The sequence below is a fragment of the Anolis carolinensis genome, chromosome 4, assembly GCF_035594765.1.
Source record: "Anolis carolinensis isolate JA03-04 chromosome 4, rAnoCar3.1.pri, whole genome shotgun sequence".
Lineage (NCBI taxonomy): Eukaryota > Metazoa > Chordata > Lepidosauria > Squamata > Dactyloidae > Anolis > Anolis carolinensis.
The window spans coordinates 146,324,927-146,347,177 of NC_085844.1; the positions used below are offsets into that span (position 1 = coordinate 146,324,927).

General features: G+C 38.6%; 1 protein-coding gene across 1 annotated transcript in view; it reads right to left on the reverse strand.

The window, feature by feature from the left end:
- LOC100559392 (hornerin) overlaps positions 1-14,336 on the reverse strand; it is a 48,124-nt gene extending 33,788 nt beyond the window's left edge. The window contains exons 1-6 of the mRNA XM_062979554.1: positions 14,231-14,336; positions 8,599-8,794; positions 5,840-5,976; positions 3,286-3,377; positions 2,374-2,689; positions 1,572-1,604 (exon numbers count right to left, since the gene is read on the reverse strand). Of these exons, the coding sequence (XP_062835624.1) occupies positions 1,572-1,604; positions 2,374-2,689; positions 3,286-3,377; positions 5,840-5,976; positions 8,599-8,794; positions 14,231-14,245 (789 nt within the window). The 5' untranslated portion in view covers positions 14,246-14,336. The remainder of the gene's footprint in view (positions 1-1,571; positions 1,605-2,373; positions 2,690-3,285; positions 3,378-5,839; positions 5,977-8,598; positions 8,795-14,230) is intronic.
- Positions 14,337-22,251: the final 7,915 nt, after the last annotated feature.

Consider the following 22,251-nt stretch of genomic DNA (forward strand, 5'->3'; position numbering starts at 1 on the left):
CAGTAATACTACGTAGTAATTACTGTATTTACGAATTTAGCACCAAAATATCACAATGTATTGAAAACATTAACTACAAAAATTTGTTGGATAATCCAGAACGTTGGATAAGCGAGTGTTGGATAAGTGAGACTCTACTGTAACATCAATCAATAAATTTTATTGATTAGCCCTTAGGCCATATCACCATATCAAACCAAACAACAAGGCTTGATAAGACTTGATTACACTCTATAAAATAAGTTAAAATAAGACACTTATAACAATGCAGTAAATAAATATGATAAAACTGAATATATAAATCACATTTCCTTATCACCCCTAAAATTTACCCCGATCAGCCCCACATACAGTATGTGGTTCTGTATTGTTTTGCTTAAATACAGAGCTGTTTTATATGTTATTTTTGGATTATGGCCACACATAAAATATGTTGTTCTGATGTGAGATTCCCAATACACTGTCCATTTAACAATTGTATATAGCTGCCTCATGGCATGAAAAGATTAATCTTAACATAGCATTCCAGAAATAAGAGGATAAGCTTCCATATGAGAGTATTTGAATCTAGCTAGGAAAGATGTGTGAAATTCCTAACATTTTGCTTTTTTCCAGTTTTCGTCAATGTAGCATTAAGACTCACATATCTTTATTTAGAGGTTTTTTTTTTTATCATGAAATGCTTTTCATTCATCCTTTCAAACCGGCTTCAGGCAGCATATTTTGGTGCACCTTTAGATTTTACTTTCCTAACATGAAGGCCCCTAAAGGCCCCTGGTGGCACAGTGTGTTAAAGCGCTGAGCTGCTGAACTTGCAGACCAAAAGGTCCCAGGTTCAAATCCCGGGAGTGGAATGAGCATCCGCTGTTAGCCCCTGCTCCTGCCAACCTAGCAGTTCGAAAACATGCAAATGTGAGTAGATCAATAGGTACCGCTCTGGTGGGAAGGTAATGGCGCTCCATGCAGTCATGCCGGCCACATGACCTTGGAGGTGTCTATTGACAACGCTGGCTCTTCAGCTTAGAAATGGAGATGAGCACCAACCCCCAGAGTCGGTCACGACTGGAATTAATGTCAGGGGAAACCTTTACCTTTACTAACATGAAGGCACCACCCCTTCTGATGCTCTTAATATGGAAAAATCTAGTTAAGTTGAGAAGACTACTGAAGGTACTAAATCTTGGTCTCCATGCATATGTTTTTCATCTTCCAATATTACAAAACAGATCCTGGGAGACCAGGGAGAGCTACTACTGGGGTGCAACTCCACTGGCTAATAATAATTCAAAAATGCATTTTCTTTAGCTTCAGGAATGCTGGATGGGGTGCACACATTTTAGCATCTCCTATGTGATGTATCACATTTGTAACATTGTCCACCTTGTACTCTGTTCACACTCCTTGCTTACATGGAGACCCCGACAAGTTTTTACTGAAACCTAAACCGGAGAAAGCTTCCCAACCCTGGAAGGGCATATTATTCTATTTCATGAAACAATCATACGTTAGTATAATTGAAACTAGCAAGAACTCATAAACAAATTGACAAAGTGGTATAAAAAGGTTCTTACCTCACCACAGTTTATATCAAAAGTCACAACAGACTGAAAAGAAAAGAGGAAAAGAGTTACTAAAATATATGACAAGTAATCTGTTCTCAAGCCATTATGTGTGTGTACATCATTTATTATAGACAAAGGCTTACATGGTTAAGTATAATGCTACTTTGTGATGGTGATGGTGGTGGATAGCTAACATTTGTGTTTCTGCCTCACTCTTTCCCCTCAAAGGATTGGAGAAACATCCATACTATTGATGAAACAAGACCACAACTTCCTCCTTGATGAAATCTCTCCCTTTTTAATAATAATAATAATAATAATAATAATAATTTATTATTATTATTATTATTATTATTATTATTATTATTATTATTATTATTTGTATCCCGCTTTTCTCCCTAAACGAGACCCAAAGCAACTCACAACATTATAAAAACAGTACAAATCACCATACATATATATAACAGTAATCTACAAAACAAATTTATAATGAGAAATAAATAAGTATAATTCAAAAACATTTATCAATTACAATCATTGTGGGAACTCAACAAAATAGATGGTGAATTTAGCACGACTCACTAAGAGTTAGCCTTTCATGTGTTAACTAGAGCATCATTTATGCAAAGGGGGCAACTACATTGATGAGGAAACATAATTACAAACCCCATTGTCATGTGCATCTTAGGGACAATTTAAAAATATTGGGCAATTGTCCTTTTTTAAGAAATGCACATGTTTATGCCACTCAGTTGAATCCCCACCTTCTGCTGCTTGCAAATTTCATTAGCAATCAGTACTTCATAAATACCTTCCTCCTGCTTTTCCTTATGGCATTTTCATTTTGAAAATCTTCTATTTTCTTAGCCTTGACTGGGGGCTCAAATTCACCCTCTGGCTCAGGAAGGAGGCTGTTGAAATCCAATTCTTTCAGTTCCTCATCAGGTGTTTCAGAGTCTGTAGTGATTTTGGAGATCACTGATGTAATATTGGCTACATCTGAGCTACTGGTTGTCGTCGTGTCATTGAAGGATTCAGTATCATTAGCTATGTCAAAACTTCTGGGTGAGAGAGTCTTGCTATGAACACCAACCCAATAGGTATTATAATCTTGAACAAAAGTTGCCCTGGAAGGAAAAAAAAAGATGTAATATTTAAGACTATTAGTAGTGAGGTAAGATTTCTTGTACAAGATACAGAGCATAATTGAGTAGGATCTGTAATCAATTGTATTGTATATCAGTGATCAAACTATACATTATTCAGTGGTTCTCAAACTGTGGGTCCCCAGGAATCCCCAAGGAGATTCCACCTGAACATCAGGAAGAACTTCCTCACTGTGAGGGCTGTTCGGCAGTGGAACTCTCTCCCCCAGACTGTGGTGGAGGCTCCTTCTTTGGAAGCTTTTAAGCAGAGGCTGGATGGCCATCTGTCGGGGGTGCTTTGAATGCGATTTCCTGCTTCTTAGCAGGGGGTTGGACTAGATGGCCCATGAGGTCTCTTCCAACTCTACTATTCTATGATTCTATGATTCTATGTGTTTTGGTCTACAACTCCCAGAAATCCTAGCCAGTTTACCAGCTGTTAGGAGTTGAAGGCCAAAACATTTGGGAACCCAAAGGTTGAGAACCACCACATTGATTGAACAAATTACTTTCTACAAGAATTCAAAAGAAAAAAAAGAGGGGTTAAGTCATATTTGTTAGATAAAATCACAACTTACATTATCCGAATTCTTCTAGTACCCATAGGAGCAATCCAACTGGTTGTGATTCTGTGCTTGACACTTGGACCTCTGTGACTTACTGCTGAATTCTGAAAAGAGAAAACACTTGATGATGAATCTGGGCTATTTTTCTAGTATCCTGCCACAGTTTGACCCCATTAATGTAATATATTTTTTAATCTGAGCTCATTGGTCTTGGTCAGTTCCCCTACCCTGAAATCACATTGGTACAAAAGGGCTTGTTCATGTGTTCGCTGTATTGGATTATTTGAAATCTCACTATTGCAATGGCTGCATTTTTCTTTCTTTCCAGCATGCATGCAGATAAACATACTAGCATATTCATATAAATCAGTGGTTCCCAACCTGTGGTCCGGGGGCCACTAGTGGGCCCCAAGAACTGAAATATGGTCCGCAGCCTCACCATTACTACACCATTGCAACAAGAGTGACTGGTCTCATGAAACCCTCTTATAGTGCCGAGGCAACAGGGATTTTTGGAGGGCAAAGACTGACTACCCACAAAAGGCGCAACAACGAGCCTCCTGACTGCTGTTTCTCCTCCTCCCTCCCCCTGAGCAGAGCCCTTCCATGTGGTACCTGGAAGCAAGGGCGCCTTGGTGTCTTTGTTTTTAGGCCTGTTCCTGGAGTTATTTGGGATGCTGATTCAGAAAATTGCATTGGATAGACCACATCAGTTCTAAATTATTAAATATGGTTATCTGTGAGCAGGCAGATGGCGACTACTGGATGGCATGTGTTCTGTATCAGAAGCGAGAGCTCATGTGGTCTATCCAATGCAATTTTCTGAATCAGCACCCCAAATAACAAAGACAAATCAAAAGTTGATCAAAAACTGATTTGTTACCCTTTTGGTACTGTTGGAGAGGTGTCCCTGGTCAAAGTGGTACCTGGTCAAAAAAAAGGTTAGGAACCACTGATATAAATCAATAGCCTTTCATTCCCCCCCCCCCCCCCCCCCCGTCATTCTTACCTATTATCTATATTTCCGTTGACTGTCTTTCATATGGCTTCTCACCTTACTTTCCTTTTTTTCCCCTTTAAAAACCCACAACCTCTCCATCCCATGTGTGAGTATAAAGGTTTATGTTTGGGGAAATTAAATGCCCCCTCATTCAGTTGATGCTGCAATATTTAAAGTTCCTTACGCGCTCTTCTCTCAAGATTAAAATGATTTTTTTAAAAAAAAAATCTTTAGAATGAAACTGCAATAAGCAATAAACCAACTTTTAATGTAAAATGCAAAAAGGGATTAACAAAAAGAAATGATTTTGAGGCAATAAGGGGTGAATTCTTGGAATATATATTTGTCAAAGAAAAAGGAATAAAAGCAAATTAACATATACTGGTATTAACATTTTGGAGAAGAGCTCAATATACCGGTACTTTTCTTGCTAAAGATACCATGAAAATACAGTACTGTCCTATACATTTCTATTCATAAGTTGTGATGGCGCGAGTGGCGCCATTTATATGTCAAACTATAAGTTTCAAGATTTGAATTGTTGTATCATGCCTGATTTTGCCCTTACCCTGTAAATGTATTTGGATTGGTTATTTATATCTGTCAATCAATGTTGTTTGTACCTGTTATATTGCTCACTCAGCAAAATTGTTTGGCTCCACCTCTTCCCCGAGTAGAACAGTGTTTCCTCTTTTCATTCCACCAGCAAGCTCTCTACCAGATGGACGTGAGAGAGAGACTTGGCACTAAAAGCCCTTCAAAAGTTACCTCTCAGCACCAATTCTGAGGTTCTTACCCTTGGGACTCACACTTCATGTTCAGGGCCAACCTGAACAACGTTGAGGAGTCTCAAGCGCCTTCACATCAGTCCTTTGGCAACAGAGGAAGACTCTTGTCTTCAGATATAGGTCATTGGACTGAGGCTGAGTTTGCTCCGGCATTCACAGCCAGAGAAAGAGGGATCTGGACAAGCTTCATGGACTTAAACAATCAAAGACTGTAATGTATATTTTCTTTTACCCCCTTTGTGAACAATAAACCCAGTTTTTGAGTTATCTACAGTGTTTTGGTCCTTGGGAGTTCCAGTTTCCCTAAAGGAGGGCAAGAAGCAATCCCCTGGGGAAAGATGTCACATCCATGCCTCTTTCACTAAGAGTACAGCCCCAGGCGCGACGGCACATAAGTATATAACAGTCCTAATTCTGTCAATGCTCTTGATCTATTGGGATTGCAATTCAAGGTTTCTACAACAGCTGAAATAAAATGTGGTTCATTTTAATTTTTTTTGCAATTTAGCTTTCCATTTTCAAACTCTGATCTAAGATTTTTCACTCAACTATCCATGTTGCTTTTTCCATCATTTTGTTTTGTGTTACCTTCTTAAGCAGATGTTTCCTTCATGTATAAACAAATGACATTTACTGAGTGCTGTTGCAAACCATCTTTAAGATGCTAACAAATGCTGTCAATAACATGTCAGATGTTACCATGAATCACTAAACAGATTCCATCAAAGGTAACTGATATCAAATTACAAAGTATTTATTCAGATATTCAGATACATACCGAAACATTGGCACATGGAAGTCCTTGTGTGTTTGGATCTACGATGCGAAACATACCAACAGGCATATTTCCATCAACCTCTCGAGCCTGTGCCATGAATGCTTTAAATCCAAATGGTGAAGTTGATTCTAAAATCACTAGAGGAAACCAACATATTGATAACTTTACATTTTGTATCATAAATATATTAGCTCAATAAATGCATCAGAATTCTTTTCTATTTCATTTCTTTTTTTATTTTGTCACATTTATTCAAGGAGAAACATTGCTAACTTAATTATATGTAGATTCTAAGATACTGCTTTGTCAATATTTGAAATACTTTGACCAATGTCTAGATTCTGCAGCTGTATAAATTAAACAAATATACAACATTTGCATAATTTCTTCTCAGTTCCATAATAGATTCTGCAATGCATGCTTGAAATCATTTTTCTTATCATGGGAGGAGCAAAGAGTGATGTAGTCCTGCTTTTACATCTATCATGGCTACTAAGGTTTCAGCATGTTTTGCTGATACATTTTGAACAATATTCCTCTAGCCAAGTGGACTACAAGCTTGTACAGTGTTCCCTCACTACTTCGCAGTTCACTTTTTGCGGATTTGCTGTTTTGCGGCTTTTCAATAAACTCTAAAAGACTATTATAAATCATAAAAAATACAATTTACAGCCTAAGGAAGTGAGGAAGGAGAAGCCAAAGGGAAAGAAAAGGAGCCCAGGCAGCAACAGGAGGAGGAGGCGATTTATCAACACACGATTGGTTGATAAAGACTTAAAATAGTGTATAACTACTAAAATAATATATAAATATTAAAATAAATATAGTGTCCCTACTTCGTGGATTTTCATTTATTGCGGGTGGTCCTGGAACCTAACCCCCGCAATAAGTGAGGGAACACTGTATTTTGAAATAAACATTTCAATGCCCAGGAAACTCAGTGTTGGGATAAATGACCCATCTTCTCTTTTTCCATGGCATAATTGCAATGAAAAAAACGTAGACTGTGATTCAGTGTCAAAGTATAGATTCTTCAACTATCAACTACAGTAGTGTCTCACTTATCCAAGCTAAACGGGCTGGCAGAAGCTTGGATAAGCGAATATCTTGGATAATAAGGAGGGATTAAGGAAAAGCCTATTAAACATCAAATTAGGTTATGATTTTACAAATTAAGCACCAAAACATCATGTTATACAACAAATTTGACAGCAAAAGTAGTTCAATACGCAGTAATGTTATGTTGTAATTACTGTATTTATGAATTTAGCACCAAAATATCACGATATATTGAAAACATTGACTACAAAAATGGCTTGGATAATCCAGAACATTGGATAAGCGAGGCTTGGATAAGTGAGATTCTACTGTATATAAGACACAGAATCCGCTCTGTAATAAACTACTATGGAGCTGTATTAATTTCTTTAGTAGACAGTCCCAGCACAGAAATATTGCTTGGGCAATGCACATAAATCCAAACATACATAACATCCCAGTTTAAAAGGCTTTCCCGTAATAGTAATAGCCAATTTATTAAGCTTTCCAGTGCTATCCAATAATGTAATTCATGTTTCATCTCAATTACCTATTTTTCTTTCAACAACCATTTTTAAAGGTTGCATAAGTTGAATATAATTTCTGAGACTATATTTCTTGTGAGTTTAAATCATTAATTTCTTGGGAGGTAACGGGATGTGGCAATTGATCATTTGAATTATTTGTAACAAATTAACATTGTAGCCAATTAACAAATTGGATGTACAGTTCCTCTTAGTGTTTGAATATTGACACATTATTTTTCAATCATTTAACATAGAAGTTTTAATACTAATACAAATGTTTCCAGCCTCCAGAATTATAGGTATCTCTTCCAGGTTTGATGGGAGCCCACAAAAATGGCTTCACGGACACAGAGAATGAAATATCTCTTGCCTATACTTTTAACTATTTTGTATAAGGTCCTCATCAATAAAGGTCCATGGCTTCGCCACACATTGTGGAGAATCCATTAGGTCCTGGAAGGGGGTGTGGAGAACCTGTCGCTCTACTTACTGGTGACCCCATCCCACGGGAGACAGCATCATTGCCCCGCTTCCCCCCCCCATTGTCCTGAAGGCAACATGGGAGGGTTTCCATGTTGCTACAACAGTGGCATATGCTGCTTCATTTCCCTTTTCCTGATGGAGCCCAGCCTGAAGTATGTCTGCATCATGTAATGGGCTCCATCAGAAAAGAGAAGTGCAACCGGTATACTACATGGAAAGGCGCCCATCTGATGAGGTCATAAGTTGTGTGTGCAAGAGCGAGATCCTCTATGCTCAAAAACAGACCAGACAGACATTTTACTGGAATGAATAAGTACAAGACTTAATTTGGTTACATCTATAGATAGGGTTGGACCACACATGAGTCTGAATCCAGGCATCGATCAACCCAATGTTAACTGATGAGCCCACTGCTCCATATCAATACTAGAGGCCTTGGACTGACATGTGAGGGAGCGGAGCGCTGAAGCAGCTGCTTACCATGGTCTCACAGTCATCAGAGTTTGTAGCCTGTGTGCCCTCAGTTGGACAAGGCCATCACAACACCACAAGCCCTTCATCCCCAAAGGGGATCCCCTTATGCTATCACCTAATCCTAGATCTATGACCCATGCCAAGAAGATGACTCCCCCATCACTGGCACGATATCAGCCCTGGCTGCTCCCTTGCCCTGCAACCATGGCAGCCTGGTAAACTGGGCATCATGCTTACCTTGTATTTCATTTCCAGGATCATATCTATCAAATGATACTGAAATGACATAAGGTGGTGGAGACCTCTGTGGCCCACTTCCACGATCTGGCAACATAGAATCACAAGCTATGGAGACATCATTGTATGGGTATCCCAAGACCTCGTACAGGCAAACAGCATACAAAATGACAGCAAAAACGGAATACTTCTCCATCTGAGGAAAGAGAACAGTGATCAATAAGGAGATATTGCAATTACTCCAGAAGAGTGAGCAAAGAATGTGGAATAAAGTGATACAATTATGTCGCAATACCATGTTTACAAACATTGTTAGGCATGTGGCTGCATAATCCCTACTCAAAAATAATCTTCCTTAACCAAACATTCACTAATATCCAATTTTTATGACTGAAATCCTACTGGATGGTCATGTCTCTATAAAATAGGCTACCTCAATTAGATTTCACATGGTTTTTGACAACCATTTAGTTCAGACATCTGGTGAAAATTGAATGTTAGAAAAAGATACACAAGAGACATTTTGGAAAGGTTTTCTACAGGAAGTGAGACATTCTAACTGTGTGTAAAGTAAGTGAAGAAGAAAGTAACAGTGACACCTGGTTTTAACCTTTGCATTCAAGGTTCAATTCTAATATAACAGGTGCTGTCAAACATTTTCCAAGAAATTTCCCTATCCATTCAAAGGAGTTAGTGCAGAGGCTGTTATGCAGGCATCACATAGGGAACAGCTAGACATGGTTAGCTCTCATTCACTTGGACTAAAGTCCATTTTGGCAACCTGCTCATGGCAAATGATGATGATGATGATGATTAATAATAATAATAATATACTGTATTATTATAACACTTTATTTATATTCCTCGCTTCTCCCTGAGGGGACTCAGAGCCAATTACAGCAAACATTCAATGCCTTGCTACAATGGAATACAATGAGGCACACATAACACAGACAAAGGCAAAGGCTTCTCCTTTCATTTCTGGCTCTGGAGGCAGTGCTTATCTCTGTTTCTGGGAGAGGTGCTTTTCTCTATTTCCAAGCCGAAGAGTCCGCATCGTCTGTAAACACCTCTTGGTCGTGTTACAGGCATGACTGCTTAGAGCATCTTTTTTGCCTTTTCCCACCAAAGCAGTACCTATTTACCTACTCACGTTTGCATGTTTTTGAACTGCTAGGTTGGCAGGAATTAGGGATAACAGCAGGAGCTCACCCAATTCTGTGGATTCAAACTTTCAACCTTCAGGTCAGCAGTTCAGCAGCACACGGGTTTAACCCATTGCGTCACCGCTGTGTTAATTTTACCTGGATTTTATTTTAGAAGTGTATGCCATTCCGTGTCTGCATTTTCTTCATTTTAAAAAAGTCGGCATAAAATATTTGATCCTAAAGTATATTTTTATGTATTTGGTATACTTTTTGAATGAACAAAAATCAGCCCTTTTCAGTATTTGGAGAAGCAAAAAATCTGAAGGATAAACATATTATATATATATATATATATATATATATATATATATATATATATATATATATATACACACACACACACACACACACACACATGCCTAGGAAATGTAGGTCGAGTTAATTAGCTTCAAAACAAAATTCTCAAGATGTCTAGCATCTTAAACTGATAAATACATACAATCGAAATGCACATTGGTTACAAAACATTACAATTATAAAAATATGCCCGTTCTCTGCCACCTAAGCAAGTAGGAATTCCATTTCCTGGTATTCCCAACAGAGCTGTGAATAGACTTGATATCCAAGTGGGTTTGATGGGCTTTGATGAAAGACATCATTCCTTCTAGGCTTTTTAAGGAACTGCCTTTCTTCAAGGCAAGTTCATGAGATTGGGAGAAATTTAAGGATATGAGTTTTGCTTTATTATTCTTTTTCCTCTTTCCACAAATGGTTGCTTTAAAGACAGATCAGATAGATGGACAAAAGCTGCTCCACTGGCATATACGCAAGAATGTGACAGCAATTAGCAAAATATATTTATATTCATTCTATTTCTTTCCTGTCTTTTCTTACAGTCTTGACAATCTCTCAGCAACCAAAGTAGTTAATGTGAAAACTTGTGGCTCTGCTGTCAGTGGGTTGATAAATCTTCAAGTTTTATTTTGAGCCCTCAAGGAGCCATCTGGGGCGCTGAATCACATTCCCAAAATAGGTTGAGCACCTTGGATAGCTACAGTTCAGATTAATTCTCAAAGTGGATTCACCATCCTACTGATGTGAGAACCGTCAGCCTCCGGGACTATCCAGTGAAATATGTGGCTCACTGTGGATTTGAACCTGGATCTCCCAACTCCCAATTTAATAATACTGTGGTCAGTTCACAACACAATACTGACAAATTGTGCAAGTAAAGAATGGATACACTCTTTTCATACATAACATACAAGGTTTATATATATTGTGCAGAATCCAGATTAATTCAGAAGAACATGAAATGAGGTTCTGGAACATGGCCATACAGCCTGGAAAATGCAGAACAACCCAGTGATTCTGGCTATGAAAGTCTTCAGCAACATATTGCTGCCTTGAGGTTTTGTTGACACTTACAGCTCTTCTCTATGACCTCACTTGGTGGCATAGTGAGTAAGGAGTAGCTACTCTCAGTTTGAATGCTTGCATGGAGTGACATACAAAAACTATCCTGTTGAATTGAAATGTTCTTTTGAAATGTTGATGCAATCTGAACATCAAACAATGGACTCAAATATCAGTGAACTATAAACAATCTTAATTATAGGATAGCCAAAGTCTTTTGCAGTTCTAATTCTGTATATATAACAGTAGTTCCCATGCTGCTTCAGGCCTTAATCCTATTCCCATACTTCTGGCGGGATGTTTAATTTTAAAGCCCGCTTATCAATGAATGGCTATCTATTGGGTGCTCTGGATCACAATTATACAACTATATTTCAGAAAACAGAGAACACTATCGAGAATTGTTAAGTTTTTAATTGTAATTTGAGAAGATACAAAGCTATCACAACACTAGTACAACACCAAGAACAAACATTTGTATTCTAGATTCAAGAAATACAACAACATTGTACAATAAATGTGCATAAAGATCATGACAAAGGTTATTATTGTTGTTGTTGTTATAGTTATTATATTACATGTTTTGTAATATAATGAGTAAGTTGTCATCAGTCCCAATTCTGGAGAAAAGGCAGGATGTAAACAAAGTGCATCATGAACATCATCATGATCATCATTTCCTCACACTGAAACTCGGTCTACAATTCCCATTTTCATAAGTCATCGGGACCATTGAAAACATAATTGGAAAAAAGAGGGATGGGAAGCATTTATACCTCAAAAATATAAAGGTAACATTGTCCTATCACAGGACTCTGATGTCATTCTACTTTCAGAAAGCTATGAAGTCAAAAGCAGCTGGAATGACAAACAATATTGTCAGTAAAGTACAGGGATGTGTGTTCATTAGAGTTTGTCCTAGGAATTAGGGCTGCCTGTTCAGTGGCTTCCCATCCCCTGAGCCAAAAGCCAAGGGCAAAGTCATTCTACAGCAGCTGCAAAAGATTCTGTGCATGTGCATGTGTTAGGCAGTGGTTCTCAACCTGTGGGTCCCCAGATGTTTTGGCCTACAACTCCCAGAAATCCCAGCCAGTTTACCAGCTGTTAGGCTTTCTGGGAGCTGAAGGCCAAAATATCTGGGCACCCACAGATTGAGAACCACTGTGTTAGGGAGTGAGACACATAATGTGGATGTTTTGTACTACTTTGTGAACAGCATTTAGCTACTTCTTTTGTTGCCTAAAATTAATACAGACGGTATGTCTTCATTTTAGTATGTCCAGATAGTGGTGCATCACATTATATACAGTCATTTCTTACATATTGGTACCAGAAAATAGTTAACTATGGTCTAGTTTAACTGGTGTTGCATCTTTTTATATGTGTTATTAAGAGGAGGTGGGTGTGTATTCATGAGAAAGCCAGCTCACACAATAAAGCAAACCTTCTCCTCCAGAGTCTTTTGTTCTGAGATGTGTCTCCTCACCTCGGACCCTTCCACACAACCATATAACCTAGAATATCGAGGCAGAAAATCCCACAATATCTGCTTTGAACTGGGTAATTTGACTCCACACTGCCATATAGTCCAGTTCAAAGCAGAAAATGTGAGATTTTATTCAACTGTGTGGAAGGGGCCCTAAAAACTGGGTAAGAAAAACTCCATCTGGTGCGCTGAGACTTGACAACCCTAATTTAGTTTTCTAAGAAAGTGGAGTCAAAAGAGGTACCTGTCAGTCAAGTATACAGACAGCCAGTGCAGGTTACTTCTTACCACATCAGAGTTAAATCCAGCTCCTCCAGATGTGATTCACAGTCCGGCCTGCCTATACTTAGGAATCAACAACTCTATTTCCAGCAACAATTTCTGAGTCTCATCAGTGCCTGTTTTGGTTTGGACTGTCGAACTTGGCCTTCTTTCTCCGATGCTCATGTTCTCCTTCATCAGGTAGATGAGCTAGTGAGCAAGAGTTGTTCTTGTTGATCCTCTCAACAAGAATTTGCTTTGATGGGTGGGACTGCTTCCCAATATATTTCTAGAGCAGCAAGAATTGCCAGGTGGGCCAAATATGCACCCCACCCACACAGTTTGTAAGGCCAGTTTTGTGGTCACTGCCATCGCCTCCTTTGAGCCAGTTCAACAAGGATAACCACATTGTGTAAGAAAACCCAAATGTAAATCCAGATTCAGTCACAAATATAAACATTTGCCAAACAGGAGCTTGTGCAATTTTCAGCCAAGAGGAAGACAACTCGCTGCCTACACTTTCCACAGGCAACTCCTACTGGATATCATGAATGGTAGGGCAGAAATGTGAGGAATGAAGAAGGTAGTCAAATTTCTGTTCCGCTCCAATCTCAACATGAGCATTGTTACAGTGATTAAAGGAAGGGAACCCTAAAATCTTACTTGACCCCAAATTAAACTTGATTTGACTTCATAGTCAGCCCAGCATGGAAAAGTTATCCTTGGATTGGACCCCTTATTGGCCACTTATTAATAATGGCCACTTATTATGAATGGGGATTCGGGAAGCTGGATAAAAAAAAAACCTTTTATGATTTCTATTACCAGACATTGTGTACACAGTTACCAAGTTTGTCTAACATTTCTTTGCTTTTAGGGTTTAGGAGTCACAGGGCCCTGCCACACAGACATATAACCCAAAATATCAAGGCAGATAATCCATAATATCCACTTTGAACTGGGTTATCTGAGTCCATACTGCCATATAATCCAGTTCAATGTGAATTTTATACAGCAGTGTGGAATTGGCTATTGAAGACTTTATTCTTCTTCAGCATCTTGGTTCAACGCTTACATTAAGAGAATCAAAAAGCTTTAAAAGTGCAATCGATTGTGTCACTTTTCAAAAAGAAACTTGAAATATCTGCCAACCCAACTCCAGGTTTGAATCCCCATGTATTAGCATTCAGCATTAAAGCCACATTTCACTATCAAGAAATAAATCCTTAAATCATGAGATAGAAACCACTGTTGTTTAACCCAACAACTGGAAAAGGCAAAGGCACAATTAAGAGGTATTTCTAGAATTTTAGCCACTTACCTTGCTGGCCCCCATTTCTGGTCAGCCTTGGTCCCTCTGTAGCCTGAATGCTACAAACTGGCAGTGTGACTCTGAGAGAAATGTGGCAAATGATAGTGAAGGGCTCAACCAGTCACATGGAGGAGGTGGAGAGCAGCCAATGAACAACACCAGAATCTCCACCTCATAAATTAGCACATACCAGATGAAATTGTGGATGGCAATAGCCGTTCTCTTCTCTTCCTGACCTTTAAGTCACCTTTATCCGTCTTGCAAAGCTTTGCAGACACCTGAACTGCTGTTACTGCTTACATTTCTAATATTTTCCAAATAATGTTTTCGTTTCAGTACATTATTCTCATCTGTGACCCTTAAACACCCCCAAGCTCTGATTGCATTTTTGAAAAAAGGACAAAACAAATTAGAGAGCATCACTAGATCTATGTACTAAATCTATAATCGTATGTTATAAATCATATGGGATTCTAATTCTTAAACCTTCCAAATGAGGTCTGTTGAATCATACTTTTTCCAAGATTTACAGCTTTCCAGAAGACTTGAATACACATAACAAATTATATTATTGCTTTGAGCTTCTATATACACTGTAGAGTCTAACCACAAATTAATGTGTGAACTGATATTTCCTACAACATATAAGCTCCCATGTTCTCACACAATATAAGATCTTAAGTATTCCTGTCAGACTTATCATATCATTACTTTATTATGTGCATCGACAAAAAATGAAATGTAGTCAACAACATATACCCAAACTAGATTGTATGACTGCAAATGGGTATTGAGTATGGAATTTTTTTCACAAGGTCAGCATGTATAAGCCTAGTCAAAGAATATGAGCCACAACACTGATCAACTGTTTAGAAAGGGAAGTGGTGAGCTGCATTTAATCCCACCAATCTGAGTATGGATGGGCTCCAAGTGTCAGAGGACCAGTTCTACTGTCCTATTAGCCTATTTCGATGGGGTTCTATTATTATTATTATTATTATTATTATTATTATTATTATTATTATTATTATTATTATATTTATACCCTGCTTTATCTCCCCATATGGGACCCATATGGAATTCCCAAATATGAAATACTTCAAATTCCCAAATGCAAAATATTCAAAAACTAGGTGGCCAATGGGTCACTGAGATGATACTTTTGCTTTCTGATGTTTACATGTATACCAACATTGTTTCATGCCCACAATTATTAAAAATATTGTATAAAATTACTTTCTGGCCAGGCATATAAGGTATCCATGAAACATAAATTAATCTTGTGTTTAGACTCATTATATATGTCTATACAAATGCAGATATTCCTTCTGTACTAACACATTTTATATAAGGGATATTGAACCTGTACAAGCACAGAGGGTGTGGATGAATGGCTCAAGTATTTTGTATTATTTTAAATCTGTTTTTAATTGCTTATGTTTTATTCTTTTGTATTGTTGTATATTGGCATCGAATTCTGCCAGTTTTGTAAGCCACCCTGAGTCCCTTAGGGTGAGAAGGGCGGGATAGAAATGATGAAATAAACAAAGAAATAAAGAAATAAATGAAATACACTGTAGAATAAATAATCATAATAATACACTTTATATTCAGCTTTATCTCCCCGGAGGGACTCAGAGCAGATTACAGTATACAAAATACAGTATATAAAGCAAACATTCAGTGTTTATTACACAGTGAACAACAATGACATACAAGACACAGACAAAGGTAAAAGCCTTCCCCTTTTTTATCTCCGGCATCTTGAGGCAATGTTCAACTCCGGTCATGGGGAGGTGCTCTTGTTCCATTTTTCCATGACGAGGAGCCTGTTGTCTGTAAACATCTCTGATCATGTTGCCAACATGTCTGCATGGGCTACCCTTTAACCTTCCTGCCAAGGCGGTACCTATTGATCTACTCTCACTGCATGCTTTTGAACTGCTAGATTGGCAGAAGCTAGGGTTAACAGTGGGAGCTCACCCCGACCTGCGGTTTCAAACTACCAACCCTCCAGTCAGCAGATTTCCTGCAGCTAGCAGTTTAACCCACTGCGCTACCGTGGCCCCCATGAAGTTTTTCACAGCTTTTACCTCCATAGACCAATGTTATGAAATCATGAGAGCTGCAGTTTTGTGAGGTACCAGTGTCTTATAAAACTACAACTCCCTGGATTCCATAACATTGAGTCATGAAAAACTACATCAGTTCGACAGTGTAGGTGCAGCCTCAGAAGGTGTCACTCAAAATTAAAAAGGAAAACTATCATTGGGCTCCTCCAGACAATGTAAATATGGCATGATAGTGGAGTATTGCTGTGGTTCCCAGGGTTAGGTTTTTTTGTGTGCCCAAATAATATTTCCATTGTCCTGGATTATGTTTGGAATTTTCCCAGCACCAGATGCAGCATATTACCCCCATTTAAAATAGATTTATTTAAAATTCTGAGACATATTGGGGAAAATATAATTTTCCTCTCTTACATTTTAATTTTTAAAGAGTTGTGATGTTATAGTGCTGGTGGACTAGCACATTCATGAAACAGCATTTTTGCACTATAGTACTATAAGTCTAAGATTTTTTTTTCATCATAGGGGAAACTTTTCCTTAGAAACTCCAGTAAACCATGGCCTGGTTTTAAAAATATTTTGAAGAGTAATAAAGCAGATCCAAGAGACTAGTCTGACAGTCACTCAGAAGAATGGAACAAGTGGGATCAGAAGTAACAACTGGCAAAGAACTCAGACAATTGTAGAAGAGCCCATTGCCTGATATTCATCTACATATGCTGTCATATAATACATCTCCAGCTGCTATATTACAGTTTGAAATTTTACCCAAAGTGACAAATTCAACTTATAGTGCCAGGAGGAAAGGGGTTGTAGCTACCTGGAAGAGCTGACTTGGCCAGTTTGGAAATTCCAAGTACAGTTCTCAATACTTGCCCTAAAGAAGTGAATGGTTTTGGCACCAGTTGCTGGACACAACCTACAACACGCAGCACTTGAGAATAATGTGCACCTGCACCATTAAGCAATGACAATGTTATTGTTTCATTTTTGGAGAAACCCTCACTGGTGATACACTTCCAACCAAATAAATTATTGGAATAATAAAGTTCTAACATGAATGATCTTTGCTGGAGATTTCTTGGAGATGCAAGTGACTTCTAGAAATTCAAGGACAAGAAGGAAGAAGGATGTGCTAATAGGAAAGCGGCAGGATTCTTTTTTTCTTGATAACATAGTAGCCAAACTGCATGGGACACGTAAAGTCATAAGCATTTCCTCTTCAGAGAAGCATGGATGGCTTAGCAGCACCCACGCAAGAATTGTTATTGTTGTTGTCTGCCCTTAAGTTGTTCCTGGCTTATGGCAGCCCTAAGGCAAGCCTGTCACGGGTTTTCTTGGCAAGACTTGTTCAAAGGAGACTCGCCCTTGCTTTCCTCTGAGGCTGAGAGCGTGTGACTTGCCCAATGTTACCCAAGAGTATTGAAGCTTACATAAGGATGTAAGCTTCTATATCAGTTTATAGAATCAAGCTGCAGTTGAGGGACCAGATAAATGAAATAACAGAATGTCCATATGCTGATATGAAAATTTACCTATCTATATTTCAGTTAAAAGAAATTGCAGAAGTACCCAAATCTAATCAGGGATGGAAAAAGGGAAATGCTTTCTCATATGCTGATTATACAATTAAAATTGCATTCAATATGTTTTATTTGTTCAGTGAGAGAATATAGAGAGCTTACAGAAAAATCCTATAATTTTTGACAGACACAAGTTTTTGGGAGGATAATGGTCTTAGATCATGATCATGGATCTCCCATCCTCTCTTCTTGTTTGCCCCAAAGTATACAGAAGGGCTTACTTTGAAAAATATGATATTAAATTACACTATGTAATAAAATTTGGGGGGGGGGAGATCTGTTTCTGTTTTGAAAGTGTTATTTCCTGTTTAATGGTGCAGTACTTGCTTTGAAAGTAGTTGTTATACTCCAGAAACTTTGTTTTTGTGGCTGCCGCAGACCATGTTGAATTGGTTGAGATTCTATGAGATAGTCATTGAAAAACTATAACAAAATGTGCTGCAGGATGTCCTGCAAAAATAAAGTTTTTGCAGTTTAATAACATTTTCCCATGTTTTTATGATAGAGCCAATTAGGAAATGACATTTATAACTCAGGAACTGAAATTGTGTTACATAGTGTGATTGTTGGTCATTCCATAATGGGCTGGCTGGACCCATTATAGTGGAATGAAGAAACTACCTCAGGCAGCAAATGCTGAGGGACCGGAAGCATCAGCAAGGAGCTCTCTGTGTCCTACAGCTGGGCCTGTGTCCCCTAAGCGAATATCTTCTGGATGTGGGATGCTCTTTCACTTTAGACCATAAGTATCTCAGGCCATTCGAGTCCAGCATATGGGATGGGAATTGTGAGGACTTCTAAAGGTTGTTGGACTGCTGTCTCAATCATCTCTAGACAGCACAGCTAATTGTGACTAATATTAGGAACTACACTGCAATTGTATCTAGAAGTGGAAGTTTCTCATTCCTATCCAAAAATATCACTGAGCATCTAGTGGATGAATAGAGCATCAGGTGGATGAATGGCATAAGCACTTTGCATTGTTTTAAACTTTGTATATTGTATTTTATGACTGTTTTAACTGTTTTGACGTTTTAGTTCATTGTATAATGGTGTAACGGCATCAATTGCCACTTGTAAGCCGCCCTGAGTCCCCTCGGGTGAGAAGGGTGGGGTATAAATAATTGAAATAAATAAATAAATAAATAAATCTAGATCGGGGTCCCCAAACTAAGGCCCGAGGGCTGGATGCAGCACTCCAAGGTCATTTACCTGCCCCCCTCCTTAGTTTTAGACTTAGGCTCTCCCAAAGTCTGAAATGACTTGAAGGCACACAACAACAACATCCTAATTAACTTGACTATCTCATTGGCCAGAAACAGGCTCACATTTCCCATTGAAATCCTGATAGGTTTATGTTGGTTAAAATTGTCTTTATTTTAAAAATATTGTATTGTTCTTTTATTATCGTTGTTGGGTTTGTTTGGGGGTTTTTTTGCACTACAAATAAGACAATTGCAGCGTGCATAGGGATTTGTTCGGTTTTTTTCCCCAAATGATAATTCAGCCTCTCAACAGTCTGATGGATTGTGGACCGGCCCTCTGCTTAAAAAGATTGAGGACTCCTGATCTAGATTTTTCTACCTTGGAAAAGTAAAAGGTTCAGTTCATTCTGTGCCTTCCTCTACTCATTTCATTACTAGTGCACATCTCCACTTGTTTAGTAACATAATTGACTTTTTAAATAAAAGGCATAAGACAAATATCCTTGTGTTTATTTTTTTCTTTTCTACAGTTAAATAACATATCATTGTACCTAAGAACCAAAAGAGAAATTCACAGAACCTTGCAAAAATTTTGCAACATCAACTTGAACGTTCTTAACGCTTGGTCCAAGCAGTGCCCTTTTTCTGGTAAACAGGATATGCTGGCCACAACACAGGTGCTAGCTGCCATATTTGCTTCCCAGTCCAGTCTCCATGTAAAAATGCCATTGTACGCTTGATTTGTATCATTTCAGTTGCGGCACACCGTTTGTTGGATGAGCTTTTGAAAAGAGGGTTGTTCGTTTCACCACATCCTGTTCTGCATTAGCTCCTTCTTTGTCCTTTTATTTTTGTATCTGAGCTTGAATTCCCTAAGTCCCTTTGGTGGAAAAGGCAACAATTATTCATATGTCTCTTAAACGGCAGCCTTATGACCGAGCACCAGATGTGAAGTCAAGCAAAACACTGATTCTTCAGTTGATCAACGGCTTCTTTAATAAATCTAAAATTTACACCAAATAGCAGTCAAGACTGGGTGGTCTAGGGTTCTCTTTGGAGTAACTGGAAAAATTAAAATATCAGTATCATCATCTGGACAAAGCTCTCAGACAGGAGATAGGAAATGGATGACCCTCTGCATGTGGGAGTGTGACTGCCATAATTCCTAGCTTCCTCAAACAACATCTATAAAGCCATCCTCAGTGCACAGTAGGATACATAGAAACATAGTGACTTGTCCTATACAGATTCAGGCCAGTATTGTTCCATCTAGGCCAGTATTGTCAAACTTGATTGGCAGTGGATTTCCACGGCTTCAGGCATAATTCTTTTCTACTCTTCCATGGAGATCTCTAGTATTCTCTGGTAGTCTCCAGTCCCACCCTTATACATACCAAGCCACACTCTGCTTAGTTTCTGAAATAAAGACGTCATCAGATGGAGGTCCATAAGCTGGGGGACGGCAAGGGAATCTGTGGGGCAGCAGGGTGCATTCATGGGGCAGCTGAGGAAACTGTTGGATAGCACTCCACCCCCTTACCATCCCATGGCATTTCCTATTTGCTCCCAGGTCATCGCCAGGTAGACACATCCGGGACGGAAATAGCCCTGCATCATGCAATGGGCTCTATTGGGCTCCGTCCTGGCTGTGTCTTGGCAGCGTCCTAGGATGAGGAAAAAAACTCCGTCTGATGAGGTCCATAAATGGCATCAGGTATGTTCATGGTGGCACAGTAATCCAGAGAAACAGGAAAAGGATGCAAATTAAGAGAAGCCACCTGAGACCAGAGATCAGGTGATTATTCAGAAAATCAAGTAAAGAAGAGTGAACAAATCAAGGTCCTTCCTTAGAAGATTTAAGAATGGAATTAGGAGCATGAGTGACACAGGATGTCATCGTAATTGAGATAATTTCCTTCCAGCTTTGAATATGTATGCCTCTACTACTGCCCTAAATAGAGGGGCTGCCCATCTCTCTGGTGAGAGGGAAGCTGTGCCTGTTCTACACAAATCTCAGTAACATGATGACTTACTTACCAGGCCTGTAAAATGAGACAAAGCTGGGCGTGAGGCTCCTGTGTACAAAACCTATTATCTGTCCATCATGCATCTGGTGTTGCAATCATTCAGGTGATACTAGTATATTGTTTCCAGGGGAACAGCACACAGTAATTATGTTAGAGTTCTTTCTCTCTGCTAACCTTGTATACAGTCATGTTCTGCCATATCCTAATTCTGTTTCACTTAATGCAACAACTAAACAAAGACAAAGAATATGGATCTAGGAAGGGTCAGAAAGTGGGGATTGGGTACAGCCTCATAAAGATGCTATAGCAGGGGCGGGGGTAGTGGGGTCACATGGACACCAATGGCATTAACTCATGGCCATTGCTATTCTCAGGATTAATTAAGAATTACGAAAGACAAGTGCATAAATTTACCATAGCAATTAAGGGTTAATCTGAGTAAGCAAAAGTCTACAATTATAAATATGGTTTTGTTTTGCAGATATGCTGTATTTGGGGCTTGGTGCCTCTTTTATGCTTGCCTGGTATCCTAGAAATTAAGACATTGGTGGTATTTTAATTAATAAATAAAAATTAAAATCAATAAATTTACTGTGAAAAAGCAAGTAATAAATTCATGCTGTGCTCTTGCCAGACATGAATCAATCAGGGCCAGCTAACACCTCCCAAAAAAGGATTCCCCCAGGCAGGAAGCAGCGGCAAGGTTTTTCAATGCTAATCAAGGTGGCCCATTGCAACACTCATAATTGCCTCAAACATACATAAGTTCTTTTTCCCACCCAGGACATTCCACAGATATATAAACCACACTTGTCTAGTTTACAACAGACCCCACAACCTCTGAGGATGCCTGCCATAGATGTGAGTGAAATGCCAGGAGAGAGTGCTTCTGGAACATGGCCATACAGCCTGGAAAACTGATTCTGGCCATGAAAGCCTTCAATAACACAATAACAATTTTGGTTCATTCCAAATATTAAGGTTCTGTGAAGTGAGGAAGTTAACATTTCCATGCCATTTTGTATTTTGCACTTTTTAAATGTATTTTGAAATATCATTTGAAAGCACTATAATCAAGTAGCCGTTACATAATTATTGCCACAAAATCACACAAAATTACAGGCCACAGATCAAACCTTGGATGTT